The following is a 21,599-nucleotide window of genomic DNA, read 5'->3' on the forward strand; positions in this document are numbered from 1 at the left end:
TTTGTAATTTTTTGATCTGGCTATTTCTTCCTTAATCAAAAAGCCATTCAAAACCTATTAAGTTTATTAGATTACAAAGACAGAGCAATGCTCTTTCCTTCTGCTAGCCAGAACTTAATGTAAAAAGAAAAGGAGAGGAAAAAAGAAAAAAAAAAAAAAAAAAAAGACACCGGTCACAAGATTCTTCTTGGTTTTACTTAGAGGAAGCTATCTTTCACTTAAATAACATTACAATTTAGAGAAAGAGGAAAGATAACATCTCAGTTCTAGAGTTCAACTGAGTATTTTCCTCTTTGATTTGCTGAAGTGCTGGGCACACACAGCTCCCCTTTAACTCCAAGCTCTCTTTGACCAAAGGTAAGATCAGGGCCTTAAATGTGACAAAGATCAAACTCTGTGTGTATGTGCAAATGTATGTCTACTTCTGGCATTTCACAAAACTGCATACTGAATAAGTATCTGCTGAAATAAGTATCACTTTTGTATAAAGTGAATGAACATGACTACCTCATGACTGACTGGATATTGCACTAATAAGAGTACTTCTGTCTTACTGAACAGAAAAATAAGTTGCACTACTCCTTGCATGTTTCCTTTTCATTTTTTTCCTTTTCCTTTCATTTTCATTTTCCTCTGGCTAAACTGAACAGCAGTTAGTTTGTGTGCATAGATAGGATGGACCAGTTTCCAACACTGCAATGTCCCTTTAATCTTACCAGCCTCCTTCCCTCCTCCGAGGGTTATCTATAAACATCTTAGACATGTTGTATCACATGGTAAAAAACCCTGAGAGCCTGTGATGTTGTATGTGCAGAATATTCAGCAACTTAATCAAATGCTAGGTTTGGCACCTTTGATGTGACTCACAACAACCACTTACAGACATTGAACCAGCCTTACATTTCTTTATATAGCTATAATCAGTGTACCCCATTTCTCCTTGACCTTTGGTATGAAAATATGCTGTAGTGATTTTTGCCCGCAAGTATGTCTGTATATTTAATACTGCCAACGAGTAAATCCTTTGTTTTGTCAACCAGACATTGTTAAATAAGTTTTTATATCCCCGAATGAAAAGATTTAAACAAAGTTGTGAGTCATCTGGATGGTATGCATTTGTTACTGTAATACAAGAAATCAGTATCACACTAATTTCTCTATTCGAAGACATACAATCGCATATAGGTTCCCACCTCTTCCATTAAACCCACACACAGTGGCAGGAAAAGAATGACCGAATACAGGCACTCCAACCCTCATCCCAAGACACCTTTAATCACCCAAAAACCAAGAGGAAGAAACAAGGAAGATGGGCTTTGTAACACATTCACAGAACACCCTGGGCTCCAGCTTTGCCAACGAGAGAGGGTAACTCCTAAATCACAGTCATGCTCCCAGGGTTCTCTCCGACTTCGGTCAGTTCAAACACTCTCCTGGTCTCCACTGTATCTAAAAGATGACTTCCACAGAACCAGGCTCCAAAAAAAGTGAGGGCTTTATAGATGAAAACTATCTGTAATTATCTGAAATGTTGGGTGAAGTGCTCCAGCGCTCAGCTCTGCTTCACCTTTCCAATCTGCTGCTCTAGCTCAGCTTCGGCAGGGCCTCGAGCGCACCACTCCGCCAGGTGACATTTGGCCAGCCAGCACTCCCCTAAGTGCACAGAGCACTGGTCTCTCTGCATACCGAAAGGGCAAGGCAAATTCGAGTACTACAGGAAGGTCAGCACTTTCCCAGTTTCCAGTCCTTGTATTTCCCTCTCACTGTGTGGCGTGACAGGTTTGGGCAGGGATTCCCACAGCTACACATTTAAAAATGGAAATAGGAATATTTATGTGTATCCACATATGTACATCATTAGCTGTCAGCTACATTCTCAGATAATTTAGTTGGATTCAGAGGGCTTTTTCTGGTTAAATTCTAGCAGAATTCATTAACATTCACACAATAGACAGAAACACCAGCCAAGATCAGGCCCGCACTGTGCTAGGCTCTATCAAAACATGTAGCAAGAAAGAGAGAGCAATTTAAACAGAAAAGGCAGGCAATAGGTGAAAGAAAACAGTATTGGTTCCACCTTGCAGGCAGTGAACATGGGCAGAGAACTTTAGGTCACATATGGAGGTTTATGGCCCAGCTGTGAAATCTACATCTCTTCTGCTGCCGCGAGTTCAACCGAGAATGAAATGTAAGAGCTTTTTGAGCATTTTTTGTTTCTCTTATTTGAACAGTTCAATTCCTTATATCTTGCTACTGTAGCACAGAAATGTTGAACAGGCCATTTTTACTTCCATGGGAGATCAATTACAATATTAAAATACCACCAACAAAAACCAAAGAAACCAGGAACTCAAGGTTATTTACCTTAGATTCTTTCTTCTTTGCTTTCTGGGGCAAAGAAGGTCTCTGAAGAAATACAATTTGCTTTGTAGATAAATTCCCCTCCCTGAAAAGAAATAAATGCACACTCCTGAGAATGAATTAAATTCACATCCAGCATCATTCAAAGCAAAAATCCATCTCAGTCATTTATTTCTGCAGGTCAAAGAACAACAAAATGAAGAATGACCTAAACGTTGCCTGTCCCCAGAGTCTTGGAGCAGCCCGGTATTTTGGGGGAGGGGGAAGAGCCTGTCAGCCTGTGACATACTTTTGCTGAGCGTTTTAGCATTAGTGTGTAAACACAGAGTAATTTTTTTTAAGCAAAAAACCTGAGCCCCATGGTGCCTGTGTGTAGCAGTGTCTCAGCGACACAGGAGTGCTCCCTCCTTCCCAGGGCACCGATCCGGAATGGGGCTGGGTGCTCCCTACAGGCACAAACTAACGCCACCAGCGGTTAGACTGGGTGGGTGCCCTTCTGCACTGTCAACCTGACCGGTGTTTCTGAAGTTACAAATGGGATACAGAAAGCGAGAAGAGAAAGAAAACCATATATGCCTTTAAGAGACAGGGATTACAAATCATAATTGTGATTTTCTATTCATTCCTATATTCAAAGATATACGAAAAACTTAAAATACCCCAGCACAGATGGCCTTTACTTTTTAGGTTTTCATGTGTAGGAGTAGTCTTCATCTAGATCTCATAAAGTATTTTTAAGATTAAAAAATCATGACTGATTATATTGGTGTATATGTATATAAATATATTCCTGAGCAGTGAAAATTCAGAAAGCACCATCTTCATGATTAACAAGTGGGATGAATGCTTTTCACCACAGTTATGATGAGTATTTTTAAGTGACTTGCATTTATAATCAAAAACTCGGACTATTATTAATAACAAAGTAGACCGCAGAACGATTACACATGCAAACAAGGCTTCTAGAGTAATGGCACACCAATCTCACGTGGTTCTTCTCAGCTAGACTGTGTGTATCAGCAGCATTAGACAGACATCGATTAAGAATAAAATTACTTTTCTTCAGATCGGCAACATCTCACTCAAAACGTGATCACAGGTTTTGTCTTAGAGCAAAGAGGAGCTACTGGGAGATCCAGAGCAGGATTTTTACAAACGAGTTTACAGAGAGGCAGAGAGAATACCCAGAAAATTCATGCAGAAACCACACTGCCACTTTGCAGTATGTTGCCTGCCAGACACGTGCTTCCTGCCCCACGTGGCTTGTGACGCTCAGAAAACCCGCAGAACAGCTGCAGCAGGGTTTGCAAGGGCTGCTACCGCGCACGTGCAAGGAGATCCATGCCAACTGCACAGAGAACCGCTTGTGCGGACCGTGGTGCTCGTACAGCGACTTCCCTGTCCCAAACGCAGTGCCCACCCCCTCCCTACCTGTTCGTCTTCACAATCGGAGTAGGAAGCACGCACGTCAGCTGCCAGCCGTACACGGCAAGGGAATTCAGCAGCGGAACGTAATCTGTCTGCACTTCGACTCCCTAGCAAAGAACAATCAACAGTTAGCATCGTCACTTGGAGTGAGACATTCAGTTTGACGCACACAAAAACATAACAAAGAAAAAAGATACATGTGTGGGTTTCCTGGGAGGGAGAAAGGGGTTTTGTACTGAAGCGGGTCATTTTGAATGTTCAGCTAGGCAGGAAGGAAAATGTTTGAAAACATGAGACATGGGACCGGTCGGCCCATACATCACAAACTGTTAAATTTGAGTTTGTTCAAAATGGTAAACATCTGTGATCTTGCTTTTACACTGCCCAAGTCATCCATCTAGCTTTAGACGATTCCAGATCTGAACAGGGCAAATTCATTGCATTTTATCAATTATCTCCTCCCAAGCAAAAAGATATTCAAGTAGTTAAAAAATGACAGCATTGCTTTTCTCGGTTTCTGCTCTTGTCTAGGCTAGGGTAAATCCTGAAGATCTGTACTGAAATCAGTTGGATTACTCTACCATGATGGATCAAAAGCAAAGTAGCCAACAGCAACAAAAAGAAAATATAAGTACAGGTCTTTTCCTTTTATCATCCACAAAGACACATCGCCTCCCCCATATTTTGAATCAGGAAATCTGTGGGCGAGACCAAAAGCATTGCCTTTCAGTGCTGAAGTCTGGCTGCAGCCGCAGATCTACCCAGCAGAGCCTTGCTAATTCTCTTTCTGCTAAATGGCAGACCCTGTAATTTGCACAGAAAGAACCACTGGTGGTTTCAACAAAGATTGCTCCAGTGAGGAGGTGTCTCATTGCCAAGACTTCCAGTAATTTAGGAAAAAGATGCTAGAGCATATTTACTAGTTTTTAATTTTAATAAACACAAAGCAGGTAAATGGTAACTACTAGTCTCTACAAATACAGCTGCATTCCATTGGAGTAACAATTATATTTGCCAGAAAGCTCAGGCACTTACCCTGGTTTCATGTGTGTGCAATGGGTTTTAGCTGCCAATTCTCAACACTGGGTAAGGCACAATAGTTTTGCAGCTCCAAAAAATCCATTTATTCCGCAGTAATAAAATAGTCACTAGATCAGAACTAATCCAAATCCTGCTGTAGTTATTTCAAGGTATTTTAGTGAATTCCAGTCTCAGCTATTCCTTTCTTCTAACGAATGTAATTTAGGTCACTTGGTATCTTCATAACTGAATGACTGCCTGACTGTATCTATTAGAAACCTGATCATGACTACAAATGCAAATAGCTGAAGAAGCTGTATCACTTTTGCTTAAAAAGGAGAATGTTTAAAAACTCTATTCCAGAAAGTGCATGCGAGAGAACACTCTACTAATGTTACTTCTGATTTCTGTACAGAGGCTTTCGGGGACTTACAGAGTTACTTTACAGCACCCCGATGTACAGACCAGAATTGCTAACTCCACGAGAGGAAAGAGATGCCCTGCAAGAGGGGAGCAATACCGCTTGGCCTTTGACTCACGTCCTCTGAAGCCATCGGGACTTATCTTACAGCTGTGATCATGGTAGATTCAGAGTCTCTCGAGGCTCCCACCTCCCTCTGTAAGATGGATATTTCCACCTTCTTTCCAGTTTTTAAAATAGAGTGTCCAAGAGTAATGCAAAAATTATGACATACCTAGATGTCTTCAAGAGCTAATGTCTTAAGAAAACACATTAATAACACACTGAGATTTGTGAGATTGGTCAACAACGCCTTCCAAAAATAAAGACGAAAAAATGCAACATGAGCATTAAGAATAAGGGCAGAGCACCCGCCATTGCAATGCCGTGAGGTGCCTGGAAGAACACATAAAAGGAACTAACCAAAACATTCCCTCCATCAAACAGTGTTTGTCAAGGAAAAAACAGGAGGAGCTCACTCATTTAGAGGGTGGAAGACTAGTAGGTCAGGAAAGCCTGGCACGGCAGACCTTGTTTGTGCCCCAAGCAACGTTTTATGTTGCAAAGAGGATTTCTATTTTGAATTCATTGCCCGAGGCTGGTGATTAGCAAGGAGAACCTTCTCCTTGCATCAGGATATGCAACAAACGTCAAAAATCAGAGGGAGATTACGGTGATGTGGAAGGACATCAATACCACGCAGAGCTCATTTGGCCACTGCAGAAGCCAAATTGTTTCAGGGACACGCCATCACTCCTGCCACAGCCCCCTGTCCCTGCAGGCTCTGAGTGGCGAGACGAGGCTGCCTTTGGACCTGTCTGACTTGTCAGGGTAAGCATCATCTGCAGCAGATGATGTTGTATTTCACAATCCCAATGGTGCAGAAAGCAACAGAGCAGGTAAAGCATGTTAAAAAGTATAAAGTTATCGGAAACTAATTTTAAATTAAAGTCAACTAGGTTTAAAGAAAAAGTTTTTTTAAAAGTCTGGAAAAGTAAGAACTCTGTTGAAAGAGTGCTGTGCAACTGCTACAAAAAGGTGACCTCTTGTTTTTCATGTGTGCTGGTACCCGACACCACAATCTGCATGTTGGGCTGTTTGGAGGAAGGAAGCCTACATGTCATGCAGAAGTGCACACCCCCTCCGAGCCTGCACGCTCTTTAACAAGCTCTCTGCACCTCTGCACGACGCTTTGCTGAAGTCAGACACCGCACCTCTTCCCCAGGTCCCCGGGGGAATAAACTACTCCTAATAATTGGCTACGTCTGAAGATGACAGACAAGAGAAAGGAGTCACTCCTGAATAAACAGGTGTAAGTCATACGGGCTTCAAGCTCCTTACTTGCAAATACAGATAATTGAAGCTTTCTTTAAAACCACAAGAAATGACTTCTCCCTCCCCCTCCTGAATCATTGGTTGTAATGCTGTCCCATGACTGGAATTTGTGTGCCAGCAGGAGTCACGGTTATACAGATCTTTAATTGGTGTCATATTAAATGCTTTCCAAAGCAAAAATGCTTCTAAACAAACAATACACTGGGGAACGGGTGCAGAGGAAAAGAGTCATCTTGTATTCATTTTATATTTAATACAATAATTTTATCTATTATTATTATTTGAGACAATGGAAATAAAAATTCAAACATACAGTTCTGTAAGATGAAATTGCAACGCTCTTTCTTCCTAGCAAATACTGGATTTGAACACCAGCAGAAGCAGAAAGTACATGCCAGAGCTCTACTGAAAAAAAGGTGTTCAAATAATGCATCTCAAACTGGGAGACATTTCATTCAGTGAAAGGGTGGAAAATTTTAATTAACTTGCTTCCCACTCTCCTGTGGATGGTAAGTAATCTCTGATCACACCTTGAGTGTCAAGAAGCCAGAGCTTATTGAGCTAGGTTTTTCCCTTGACTTGCATCACATGAAAAGAATTCATTTTATTTATAGTTGTACTGTTTATTTCCAGCATTTTCTTCTTTCACAGTAGATTCTCGTCATTAGGAAAAAAAAAAAATTAAAAAATGATAACATCTAGGGCAAGCCATGAAAACAACTGTATTAACAATTTTTCTTTTCTTTCCCCCCCCTACTGTGGCAATTTTAACCACAGCAAGATAATAAAACAGGACGACTACTAAGCTCTTGTGAGACAGAAGTTCTTAAGAAATCATTCTTTCCTGGGTTAAGTGAATGTGATTTAGTTACAAGGCAGCTATGGATTGTCACTATTTAATATTTTTTTCCAGCAAGGATTAAAGAGTAGAAGATTGAAAATCCCATTAAATAAATCTTAATAAAACCTTTTTCAGCAAATCCTAACAGACTGCATACTAAGATCTACAGACAGATGGCAAAAGGAATGGGAAGTAAAAAACATGAGTGGCTTTGAAAGTGTAACCTACTGTTTGTTGAGGAAAATGGGCAGTGTGTTCAAACCCAGCTCCTGCAAAAAAATAGAGGGGAGAGCCCACGAGGGTGGCAACACGCACCCCAGCCAGGGCTGGTTACCAGTCCCCACCACTGCTAAGGCCAGAGCTTTCTCTCCTAGGGCACTTAAGGGAGGAAGTGGCGACGACAGGACTTGCACCTTAGCGGAAAAGAAGGAAAATAAAATGAGAAATTGAATATATGGCTGTGCGAGGATGAGCCGGTAAAAGCATGCTGCAAATGTTCTATGTTTGCAGTAACACAGCTGACAAGGAGGCTGAATCCAAGCTCTAAATTTGTGAATTATTTGCCTTTTTCCTTTTAAGATTTCTTCCAAAAGGTAATTTCTGCTAACAATATAACATCATCGATCCATTAAAAACATTTATTGGAAGCAGAAGAGACGTTTCACAAGTGTTTCAGCAATAAAAGTTGGACTATGCTCCTCTAGTATCGAGCCGCTCCGAAATTTCCGTGTGTAACACATGGCAGCACCTTGCTAGCAGACGCTTCCTACACACCCATCAGCTGTACCGCAGAGGGGTGTGGGACGGCTCCTGCACCCTTAGAAACCACCAGTGGCTTTTGGCAGCTGATGGGTCACTGACCAACACTGACAACCTGCCAGATTGGGACCTTAGCGGAAAGTTAATAGGGAAAAAAAAATGAAATCCAGAGACAGGCTTTTTTGCTCATTATTCTGGGCATATGTAATTTAGAGCTATTTATGATTACTTAATATATGTGAATTCATGCACTGTGAAATATTTTTGAGAATATAATAAGGCTGTGTGGGGTATATATATATGTATGGCTATATGGGGTAGTTTTTCTGCGATTCAGATGTATCCAGTCACAATTTCAGTACACACCTAGGCTGCTGAGTAGCATTCACATCTGTCTCCACATCTAGGGTAAAATTAAAAAAAACACCAAAACACCCTTCTGTGGCCCACAAAGCCCACTTCTCTGTGACTTTTGCAGATGCAAATCTTACTTTCTAGCATAGGTATAAACTAACAAAAATGTCTGAGGGCTCCTGATATTGCCTGTACCTGTTAAACAGAAGCACATTTGCACAGCAACACAATTTTGCATTTATAGAAGCACAGGCTAGGTAGCAAAACCTCCACAAGGTGAACCTGTTGACACAGAGGGTTCTCCACAAAAGAAGCATGAGAGCATCTTATGAAATGTCTTAAACTTACCATTGCACAGGCAACATACACATGACAGGAGAAACTCCACATATTTGGCCATGGAGCACAAAAAATAAACGTGATCTAGCAATCCATCAGTACATTCTCTTACATAACTCTGGCGTTTTTAGTTTTGTAATCCCTGCAATGCTTGCCCACTGTACCTTAAGGTGAGAGCTGATTTTACTGCTTGTCCATCAACTGCTTGGGGGAAAAAAACCCAACATAGAAAAACACTACCTGAGAACTTGTATACGCCAGGGTGTCTTATATATCACACAGCTTAATCATCTCCATACAGCCTCCCCCACATCACTTCCTTTGGTTATAATTTATTCTCAAACAAAATTTAGCTTTTGCAAAAAGGCTTTGTGCACCACTCTACCATTATGGAACTAACAATCTATTTCCATGCGAGAAACGCAGCTGAAGCACAGACCCTCTACTGCCACCGGTTCAGGCAGCAGGAGAGCAAAGGTTGGCGCTGCCCTTCACTTGCATGCAGGCTGTGTATGCGATTTATGGGGTCCCAGCACCTGCTTCTCGTGCCTCTTCCAATGCTGAGGCCCCTCCCAAACCTGCCTGGCAGCAGCATAGGGTCAGAGAGGTGCATTAGCCAGGGCACTACTGCCTGGCTAAAGGTGACCTGCTGGGGAAAAGAAATATGACTTGTGCCCTGTTTGGTTTTTTATAAAGTATACAAGAGAACTGAAATATTTTTTCTCAGCTTGTTCTTAAGTGGAAAATTCAGATCTAGTATACTCACTTTTTCCTGAAAGATTTTATGGGTGAGCAGAGAACAAATCTGTGATCTTGTCACAAACGTAAGCAAGCCGTGATGGACAGGAACTCATTTTTTTTATTTGTAGTGTTTTAAATCCTGTGCTTTTCTGCCTGGTTACTTCAAGTGTCCTTTACTCACATGGAGGAAGTGTTTGCCTTGTTAGACAGATGTCCAGTACTGCCAGCGCCACAAGAAAGTATCAGGGAAGTTCCAAGTTCATATTGCTAGATTTTATTACTAAGTTTATCAACAAAGAAAGATTAGCCTGCAGATTTTAATCCTGTATAGAGTGTATGTCTACTGAGTTCAGTAGACAAATATATACATATACATGCTGCTTTCATATCTTACATGTAAGAATGAAACAAGAATTATAAAAACTTTTTGAAGATAACAGGCTCCTGAAGGGTTTTGATCAGCTTTTCTTAAAAAGCAACAAGGGGTAAAATGCTGAAATACTATGCCCAGGCAACATATATGTCCTTTGAGTGGTAAAGAGGGTCACGCACACGACTGCTTTTCATGCCCATCGCCATCAGCTCCTTTGCTGACCTGGTCATGCCTTTCTCCCATGGCCAGAGACAGCAGAACATAGCTTAACTGACATATGACCTAAATCAGATTTACAGACAAATCAAATCCTCATCTCCAGAGAATTTGTTTCAAGGCTTACATTAAGGCAACTTGCAACCTAGGCTCAGCAGAGATCATTTTTTAAATCTTTCGCTATGTCGCACTTTAAAAGGTTTACCATGTCTACAGCAGCCACTGACCCCATTCAATTCTGCCAGGGAAATGGCAACACCATGATGTATTTGAGATTTCAGTCCATGTCAGTACACCAAAGACAGGGTACAGCAGAAAATAAAAAAGTGTTGAATCACCAGCTGAAGATTTTCAAGAAAGATTTTGAGAAAATACCTGTAAATTAAGGACTTACTTTCAAAATGAACAAGGCTTCAGAAGCAGAACAATGCAGAAATCTAAAATAAATATTATAGCACTCAATTTTAAAGACAGTATTAGCTATTTTGTCTTGGGTAATGGGGAAGAGAAGGTGACAGATTAGAGTTGGGGAGACGGAAATCACGCAGGCTCTGATTAATCAGAACTGTCTACCCACATTTGCCTACACAAGCAGAATTAAAACCATCAAACACATTTTAAGACTAGATCTCAGAGGCTGCGGTAGAAATAACACGCCCTGACATTTTTAGAGTTAAAGTGACAAAGATGAGAGCAGCATTTTGTCTTTAAAAGTCCTGTGGTCATTTGCAGAGGATGCCGCAGCTCTACTTTGAAAAGAAAGAGTTAAATTACTCAGAGCTATTACATCCTGTCTGCTGCTTGGCGGGACCACATACTGTGACAGCTGCGAGCTTTACATCCTCTACAAACTGACATTTTACACACATACCGAGTGCATCACACTGTTCAGCTTGTTTTCTCTATTAGCCTTAGCAATTAAAAAGGCAGCACTTTCCCTGCTAAGAGGTGTGCCAACCCCTCTCTTTTGCCTTTATGTTTCAATAGCAAAACTTTACCATCTCGTTTAGAAGGGTTCTCTTTTTATTACTAAGGGCATTGATACATGCTGCATGTCTTCCTTTTTAAAACAGCCTTCTTTTGTTGTGGCTGGGATTCTTTTCTTTGTTTCTCCTTCTTAATTGGGATACAGCACAATAAATTTACATTCAGTTCAGACCGCATCTGAACAAGTCTATAGCTCACTCAGATAATCAAATCTGATACAAATTTAAACCAAGATTCCATTATACACATTTATGTCATGCTGCCCATCAGGGCTTCTTCCACTGCCTTGGTACAAATGAAAATGACAAATGGAAAAGGTTAATCTAGATCAGAGCTGAACCTATACCAAAAAAATGTAAGAAAGTCTACATCAATGAGTCATTTCACTGCTCCATAATTATCTCTGTGATAATTATACTTTGAAGTACTCATAACAGAAACAAAGCCTTTACTGGCTTTCAGATATCTTCTGTCACTACTGAACTCCATCTCCTTCCCTCTACACCCCCCATTTTACAGTCCCTTCCTCTGCCACTGCATTATTCCACTTCTATGGTAAATAAAGGTGAATTCCGACAGGGTTTAACAGAGAGGCGCCTTGGTCTTCTGGGTACAACAGTGGGCAAGTGCCTACAGAGCCCCCAACTTCCAGTGTTTCTTTCACTCATTTGATGACTTTACCTACTTATGCCTATTATGTCTCAGAAAGCATGAGATGTGAAATATCCAGGCAGTTATTTAAATGTCAGGAGAAAACAGAGGTGGTCAGTTCTGCTCTTCTTCCAAACGGGTTAGACCTTTGCAAGAATTCCCCAACGCCTCAACCTCCTTCCTTCAGCAGGCTTTGTCTTCTCCATATTCTTCCACTTTCAGGTTGGTGGGTACACGTTTGTAATGTTCCCAAAAGAGGGGCAGCTGATCTCAGAAGAGAGAAATTGCCAGGGAACATCCAGCATCCAAATTTTAAATTACAGCAGAGAATAATCTGATCATACCGACAAGCTGTGTATATGCTATCAGTCAGGTTCTGATCTTATGTCTGGAACAAGAGATTCTCCACATTAGCCCTCACACAGACATGGTGTGCAGCAGTACAGCATCTCGTGACACACCAGATGGCACTGGGAAGTTGATTCCTTAATCTGTTGACCAGCTGTGTCTCCAGCATGGAATTGCTAGATTTGAAGGAAATGATACTCCACCTACCAGGGCTCTAACACTTCAAGGGGCCCTGCTAGAAGATCTCTTCTGCTGTGTCCTAGTGTTTTGGTCACCACTCTGCCACTGCAGGATCCCCATTATCAGATGCTGTCCTTGTTTTGTATGTAGCTTCCAACAAACTTCCTTGTGTCCACACAGAGCAAACGAAGAGGTGTGGGGGGGCCATTATGCAGAACATTGTTGTAATATCCATCTGAGACAGAGAACTTTTCAGTGGTTATCTAAGAGCCAGACTGATTCAGACCAAGAATTCATTTAACTCAGAAAGCTGTCTCCAACATGCCTGTAAGTGACAGCTAAGGAAGAGTAATATAGGATACCTGCCCCAAATATTTAGCATACTTCCACTCAGCAAATCTGGCTTAATTTCTACCAAAAGGAATCCAGTTTGTGCAATACAAGACCATTCTGTGATGTGAGGTGAGGCATATTAAGCGGGGAGGATCAGGGGGCTCACTTCAAAAATGCACTCCTGATCTGAATTAAAATGCTTGTATAAACACAGAGATATGGCAGAGGAAAAAACAACCATTGCTTCCGCTTGAACCCATCTAAACTTCTTGAACTCGCAGATTCTCCAGAAAGGAGTTCCACAGATCTGCTGCAGAAACAATTACCTGAATTCCTTTTTATTTGTTTTGCACCTGGCCCCCTGTTCTGGTTTGGCTGGGACAGAACCCCAGCCCAGCCATGCCAGGCAGGCCGTGAGCAGTTTGAGTCAGCCAGGGCAGCTGACCTGAGTGAGCTACAGGGGCAGCCCACACTATCATGTCATGGTCATTATAGAGGGGGAAGGTTTGCTGAGGAAGGGGAGCTCCTGTGGGGTTCATGCTGGAGTTCTGGCCAGGGTTCCTTTTCTTCCTGCTCCTCCTCTGGCTTCTCCTTGCTGCTTGGGACTGCTCTCCTGTTGATTGTGACTGCTGCGTGCTCATTTGGCTGAGTATAACTTTGTTGGTACTAGTGCTGTTTCATTAAATCTCTTTTCACTTCAACCCACGGGTCTCCTCTCCTTTTCCTAATTCCCTGCCCTGGCTGGTGAGGGGTCATCGGGTGATAGAGCAACTGTTGTAGTTTAGCCCCAGATATGGGCTAAATACAGACACCCTGACTAGTGCCATTTGACAGCCCTTTGCTCTTACACTGGAACAGATGGGCAAACAGCCAATCCTTATTGACATGCCTCCCGTGATTTAGACCTCTACCTACTCCGCTCCCTGCAACTCTTCTCTTTTCCAGGCTGAAAGGACACACCATGTACAGCCTTCCTAATATGGAAGCTGTCTCTATCATTGGTCATCCTCATTGCTCTTCTCTGAATATTTGCATAACCTTCTGAAACAAGGTGCTGTCAAACCACGCTTATACAGTAGTATATGCTTGCTGTTTCAGCCTCTATTCTTTCCTAACAGCTTTTAACATATGGTTAACATTAAAGCTTCTTAACATTTGCCTTCTTGATCAGCACTGACCTAATGCACTCATGGAACCATCTGTCATTACACAAAACCTTGCTCCTGAGTGACAACACCATAATTTGACCCTAAAAATGAACAAGAACTTCCAGTCAAGTCTGTAATAACTGAAATAACATTAAATGTAATCTAGGAATCATTTGTTCAGATGCACATTAGCACAAGAAAACCTGTCATTAATACACTGCACTGTTAAGAAGTTTCTAGCCGTTATTATATGGCCATTTCTTGCTATACTACAAAGTCATCACCTAATAACCAAACTCTTAACCTTAGTCTCCTGGAATTTTACACATTCAGTCTAGCATCTGTCCCATTTTCCCTTAATCCATCCTTTTAGCATGTGTGTGCCTTGCTTGTCTTTCTTAGGGTTTTACACCATTTACAATATATTCCAAGTGAAAAGACCAGACATTGCCTGTATAGATACATAACATCTATTTCTGGCAGTCAAAAGTAATAAAATAAAACAAAGAAAAACTTCTAAGAGTTATGCAATGGTATCTTTTTTTCCCCCACGATCTTTTTGCTTCAAGTCGCAAAGAATTTTAAGCCCAGCTTTTCAAATACTTATCTGTGTATCAAACTTGCTGTGGAAGATTGGTACTGACTGACCTGGTCTAAACAGTGTTTCTACTGACCTGAGTGTGCACTTGAACAGTAAAAAGCCAATCTATGACACACATGATTTGTTTATAGGGACCTAGCCAGAATATACCGTTCTTTCAGCATATGAAGGAGGTCAGACAGAAGCAAATGCAGTTACTGTGCATTCCCACTGAGCTAAGCCTACCTAAATGGCTGCCGCCTTTAGAGCCGTGATGCTACAGCAACTTGTGTGACCATGTTGCCCTGACAACCAATGGAGATCCTCTTTACAGTAAATCTAGCAGACACCTGTACTTTTGGGACATAAACTCAGCTAGCTCAGTTTCATTGCTCACCATCACTCACATTTCCTACACCCCCCCCCCACACACACACCCCTATAAAGCACAGAGATTATCAAAATCAAAAGTGCATTGTACAAACCTAGTGTGCGGTTAACTGGTGTTACAGTTATGTTGCTTTCCTTTCCCTCGCTTGCCTGCCTGGTGCTGTTGAAGCACAGATCAGCACGTGAGAATCTGTCTCACAGTCTTGGGGTGTTTTGATTTACAAAATAATCAAAGAAGAAAAACTGCACACATACCTTCAGGACAGTCCACTGCTCTACAACAATTGCATCATAGCCCTGCATGGTTTTACCATCTTCCACAGCAACATCTTCAAAGAGAAATACTCCATCCATTGTCCCATGTAAAGAATCTGTGAAAACACAGGGTTATCTGTAAGCTTTATGGAAGGCACCTCATGTGTAGTTAGGCATCTGAATTTATTAATAACAAATTCTTCTAAGGATGTTAATAAAAAAAAGTGATTGAACCTTCCTTTGATAGTCCAGCTCTATTAAATGAATGAGACTACGATCTCTAGCATTTTTAAGAGCCATCCTACTCTCTAATAGCAAACCTCACTGTCCAATCTGTTATTCCAGAGTTTGTCCTCAAAAAAACACAGCTTCCATTTTAAGCAGGTAAAATTAATTCAGACCTCAGTTCAGCAGTACTGCTCACCTACTTGAAGTTATACACGCACTTTGGGGGCTAAAGACTATGTTTTACGTCAACTTTTCAAGGGCTTTTGAAGGTACACTGACATTAATGACAATACCCATTCATTCACACAAGTAAGAACCCTACATATGGATCAGTCGTTGCAGTTACTGTGATCTACATGGACTAACAATGATCTGGCATATTTGAATGGTGTGAAAGAAAAGATACGTTCATAATTATTTAATCAATTTATGAAGGCATTTTGACCATCTGGCTTAGTGGCTCGCTATTCTCATTTGTATTCCCAGCACATCCAGCCTTTTTCAGACAACACATACTATCAAAGTTACTTGAGCAGCCCTTTCTCCTTCAACTTAGCCATGTACTCCATAACCAGCAATCACTCCCATACGCAAGAACTCAAGTTTTGTCACCTCCATGATAGAGCAGAATCACAATAACTGGAAAAAAATCTACTTAACTTTCTTTGCTACAATATGCTAAATCATGAAGCAATAGAATTATATTTAGAAAAACTGTAAGTATGAACACAGAAAACTCCTCTCACATTGTCACAAAGCGTCTTTTTCAGCCTTTCTAGTTTAAATAATACATTTACCCAGTAAGAGTGATTAGAATGACCTGGTTCATCCCCTCCCCAAATGTTGTACTTTGCATTAGTCTCTTTACACTTTTAGGAAAATTATGTTCCTTGCACTGCTATGATACAGGTTTTCGAAATGCAATCACACACGCCAAACTGACAGATTCCTGAACAGACAAGAGAGTCTTCTGGGTAAGTGCTTACCTGTTTCATCAGGTCCTTCTGCTTTCCCTGGTGGATGTTACGAGGTCAAACTCAGAACCAATTTTCACAAAGGGGGCAGCGAAGAGGATTAAGAGTCTTCTTACCTCTTGCAGACGTGCTCTAAGTCATTATATGATCTGATGTCATTGTATGATCTAAATTCAATTTATTATCTGGAAATAACAGATTTGTCGTGGGCAAAGCCCACAACAAACTAGACTCCTACAGGCGGAGGCTTATGTCTACAAACACACTGTAGAAGACTGTTGCTGCAGCTGTCAGGCATTTGCCTACCCCCCTGCTTCTGTATGCACAGTCCACTACTCTCTTGCTGCAGTTTCAATCAAGTCATGAAGCAGTAAGTGAGTAGATGCAAATACCTGTATCTAAATTAACACGGCTTTTTTTTTTTTTTTGAGTTTGGTTGTGAAGGAAAAAAGTTGTAAACCATTTAATAGGAACTCTCCTTGTGATTCTGTTGGGAGACTGAAAGAAGCATAAAGGACACCATCTACTTTCACATTGTCTCCCCAGGCAGGTTTCCTGTAACTTTGTTTAGAATAAAGGGAGATGAAGACTCCTCACCACTACAGCAAGCCAGTATTACACACTGCTCCAAGGAAGATGAGCTGGACTACAAAGCAGTAATTCCTGTCATCTAGATAGATTTCTCATCCAAGTGAGGACAACAGACATTTTTGTGTGAAATAACAGGCCAGATCACTAAGTATCTGGGTTACAGCTTAGAAAACACAGGGAGAACAAACTTGCCACATACAAATGGCTACAAGATTTAATTATCATATTTCATTCAGAAATGGCACTTTTTTAAACCCTACATTTCAAAGTGGGAACCAACTCAACTTCCGTGCAATATACTATGTTCCAACACCCAAACCCATGCCCAAATCTATTTTAGGATGCAGAATGCACAATAACCCTTTAATTTTCCAAAGCAGGGATGACAGGACAGCACCTAAGGCTGAAAGCAGAAACACATAGATCCCTACTAGACACAGACATCCAGCTCTTGCCAGGAAGCTTTATAGAGCGTTGGTGTACTGCTCCTGTGTCGTCAATTCTCCTAACGAAACTCAGTGTCGCACTGCTGGCACAACTGCAGCCTGAGCTCTCCCCACGCGTTTGCCAGCTAATTAATAAGCGATCAAAACACAACCAGCATGCGTGTGTTTACACTCACTCGTAAATCATCCTTTATGTTTCACTCTGCTGCACATTCCACTCATGCAGTTCACAGTTTCCACATATGTGAACATTATGGCACATATGTAACGTTTTAGAAAGTAATAGCTGAGCTCATGAGACCCTACAGGCAGCAGATAAACTTGGCACTGTTAGGTTTATGGTTGGACTCAATGATCTTAAAGGTCTTTTCCAACCTAAATGATTCTATGGTTCTATGACTTTGCTCCCTTGTTGGATGTACAATGATTACTGTTGAATGCTACATCCAGTCAATCCTAAGATCCATTATTTTTTTTGGCCAGGAAAGAAATCTACAGAAAATGAGAAAAATGGAAGGGGAAAAATTATGAGGGAGAGACAGCTGCTGCATACTGGTGTCCAACAGAGTGATGCTGGTGAAAAACTCTCTAAGAGAAACTGGCTCATTAAGATTTTCCCTCTTAACCATAACATCTTTTCTACCTGTCATACTACAATTATAAACTTTCATGCCATGAATGCATGTCTGGCAATTCTCACACCTTGGCTACAGCCTTTTATAGGTCATCTACTACTCTTCCAGAGAAAAGGGGGAGGTAAAGGGAAGAATAATCGGATTATTAATTCCTTCACATGTGAAGCATTTGGGATGCTGAGAATAATTGGGGGAAAGGAGAAAGCAGCAGAAAGAGACCTAATGGGGTCATTTTTTGGAGAAAAGGCACACATGCTATGGTGTCAAGATCAGCAGGAATTTCAAGGAAACTTACACAGAGGTGTGGAAGGGCAAGGAGATGGACAGATGCACTGAGTCTGCCTCCAATACCTTTATCACACTGATGCTCTAGCTCTAAGAGAAACTTAAGTCTACAGTCACGTGTTCTAGAGCTGGCCCACAAGCAGAGATTTACATAATCTAACATCAGATATTTATGATATAGAGGTCTACAGCTGTTAGTCATCCAAGGCTCTCCTGACAACTGATGGAGAGAAATAACCATTCTTTCATTCAGGATCCAGTTTCATAGAATCATAGAATAATTCAGGTGGATGGGGACCTCAGGAGGTCTCCAGTCCAATCTCCAGCCCAAAGCAGGTTCAATACAAGTGCAGACCAGATTGTTCAGGGCTATATCTAGTTGCACCTTGAAAATCTCCAAGTATGGGGACTACACAACTTCCTGGGCAGCCTTTTCCAGAGCATAGCTGTTTTCATGATGAAAAAGTTTTTCTCTATATCCAACCAGAACCTCTCTTGTTTCAATTTATGTACATCTTTTTTTTCATCCTCCTACCATACACTTCAGTCAAGAGCCTGGATCCATCTTCTTGATAGTCTCCTCATAGGCACTGCCAGGCACTGTTAGGTCCCCCAAAGCTGTCCCTTCTCTAGGCTGAACCAACTCAGCTCCTTCAGCCTTTCCTCACAGGACAAGTACTCCAGCCATGGACTATCTTGTTGGCCCTCTGCTAAACCAGCTCCAGTTTGCCAACATCTTCCTTGCCCCCTTTGGGGGAGGGCGTAAAAAACTGGAGACATTAGATGCAACCTAACGAGCACCAAGTAGAGGAAGATAATCACTGTCTTTTATCTGCTGGCTATATTCTTGTTGTTACAGCCTGGTATACTGTTACCTTTTCTACTGCCAGGGCATGCCACTGGTTTAGCTTCAGCTTGCTGCCTAACATCTCCCAGGACCTTTTCAACAGAGCTGCTACCCAGCCAGGTAGTCCCCAGCCTGGATTAGTGAAAAGGACCTCTCCCTTCCCAGAGGCAGGACATTTGTCCTCATGGAATTTCAAAAAGCTCCTGCTGGCAAGTTCTTCCAGCTTGCCCAGGTCCCTCTGGACAGCAGCCCAGTTCTGAATAACCTCAACTGCACCCCTGAGTATCATCTGCAGTTTTGACAAAAGCAAGCCCCATTGCCTCCTCTGCATCACTGATAAAGTTGTTAAACACAATACGTCCCAGGATAGATCTCTGTGGTACTCCAATTGTTACTCTGGCCAAAGTATCACCTATTAACCTCTGAGCCTAGCCATGCAACCAGTTTTTCATCTATCTAGTTGTCATCCCATCTAGGCTGCAGGGTCCTAACTTGGACACAAAAATATTATGGGAGACACTGTCAAAATCCCTTGATAAATTCACCCAAAGTAACACCTACTGCTTTCTTTTCATCCACAAATCCAGTCATTTTATCACAGAAGACAGTAAGTTTTATCAAATATGATCTACTCTTGTTAAATCCATGCTGACTGTTCCAAATCACTTTCTTCTCCTTCATGTGTCCAGAAATGTGTTCCAAAAGGACTTACTCAATGATTTACCTAGGAACGAAGTAAGGCCGACCACCCTGTAGGGCCCTGGACTGTCCTTTTGGCCTTTTTTTAAAGATGGGGCAACCTTTGCCTTTCTCAACTGTTGGAAACCTCCCCTGATCTCCATGACCTTTCAAAGATGACTAAAAGTGACCTTGTTAAGACATCAACAAGCTCTTCCAGCACCCTTGGATGTAGACCATTCGGCCAATCCCTGTCTTGATCTTCACCCACTGCTGCTAATTCTACACCTCCTTGAACCTTGCCTCTAAGCTCAGAGGTCTGGAAGACTCTGTCATTGAAGACTAAGGCAAAGGAAGCACCAAGTATCTCAGTCTTATCTAGGTCTGCTGTCACTAAATCATGAACTCTAATCTATCTGATCTCTTTTATATATCTGATGAAGGATGAGGCGGATCACAACACAAATCCCAATTACTATATTGGTCTAGGCCTAGATCTCCATTGATTATAATGGCACTTCTGGGTGACAACTCATACACAGATACCCGCAGGGCAGATGCCTACATTCGTTCCGCTGAATCTTGCCCAACCTATCTACAAAGATCAGCTTTAGACGGTGAGTTGGTCTTTCCAGTTTCCACCGTTCCTCACGCAAGGTATTTCCTGATTCTGATGCAGTTGTGTTCTCTTTTGGTCATCTCTTGCTTAACCAGATTTAGCTCCTGGAACTTAGCCTACATTAAAAAGGTCTTTAGAATTCCAAATGTTAGTTCATTTGCAATAGGGCAGCAAGGAATGCAAATAAAACAAAACATTTTGACTTCGCTGTTTGTGGCATCATTTCCCAAATCTCTACTCTTGAACTGACATAACTTCACTCTTTCTTAGAGAAAAGGCTCTGAACATAAAGGTTACAATCACTGTCCTTCCTCTGAAAATGTTCCATTATCACTGCATTTTTTATCAAGGTATCCTACTGTGCACAAAAAGCTATTTTCCCTGGGTTGTATAAATATTTGATGCAGCTCGGTTAACAAAAAGCTATCTTGATGTTCTTGCTTCCGATTTACAAGAAGTATATGGGAAAAGATTTCCTTCTTACCATGACAGCTTTCCTAGTGGGCAACAATTTTCCCCTTGTTGCCTTTAAAGTACAAATTCCCCTTATCCAGGAAACTAACCTTTAGGCTGCTGATGCTCTCAATGAGGAAAACCAGCTATCTGTGGCTTTATGTGGCATGTGACCTGAATGTTGGCCTTTGTGTCATATTTATATTCCTCCCTCCTGCTGAATCTTTTCGCCTTCAGTACAGGCAGAGAAAATAATTCCATATGGATGATAAAAATCTCAGACGCTTCAGTGGATAAGGTGACTATAATTGGCCAAATGCATCACTGGTTCATCTCTGTCAGAGGCAGTGCGAATATAATCGAGACAATCAATCTGACCCTCTAAAAACCTGACTACTTTCCTCTTCCAAGCAACTCATGTTTTGTTTCATTTGCTTTGTCTTTAAGCACTGTCAATGTTTTCTGGTTGGTTGGCTGGCTTTTTCTAAGTTTGAAAGACAGGAAATTCACAGACAGAATGGTAAAATACAAGAATGCCGGACATTTAAAGACCTGCAGTTCAAAACAACTAAAGATGAGCAGGCTTGTGATTACTCTGTCAAGGCATCAAAATATCTCCCTTCCTTCTTACACTGCTGATTGAAGACTTGCTGTTACACGAAACAAGGAGACCCCAGCTGTTACATCCTTTCCATTTGCAACGGTACTAATCTGCAGCTTGCTGGTACAGTCTCCACTTCTCAC

At 41.5% G+C, this 21,599-nt stretch overlaps 1 protein-coding gene across 1 annotated transcript in view; it reads right to left on the reverse strand.

Moving 5' to 3' along the window:
- RFTN1 (raftlin, lipid raft linker 1) overlaps positions 1-21,599 on the reverse strand; it is an 86,594-nt gene that overhangs the window by 1,352 nt on the left and 63,643 nt on the right. The window contains exons 6-8 of the mRNA XM_086468267.1: positions 15,100-15,215; positions 3,793-3,896; positions 2,365-2,446 (exon numbers count right to left, since the gene is read on the reverse strand). Of these exons, the coding sequence (XP_086324393.1) occupies positions 2,365-2,446; positions 3,793-3,896; positions 15,100-15,215 (302 nt within the window). The remainder of the gene's footprint in view (positions 1-2,364; positions 2,447-3,792; positions 3,897-15,099; positions 15,216-21,599) is intronic.

Source organism: Leptosomus discolor, chromosome 7 (assembly GCF_034619465.1).
Source record: "Leptosomus discolor isolate bLepDis1 chromosome 7, bLepDis1.hap2, whole genome shotgun sequence".
NCBI lineage: Eukaryota > Metazoa > Chordata > Aves > Leptosomiformes > Leptosomidae > Leptosomus > Leptosomus discolor.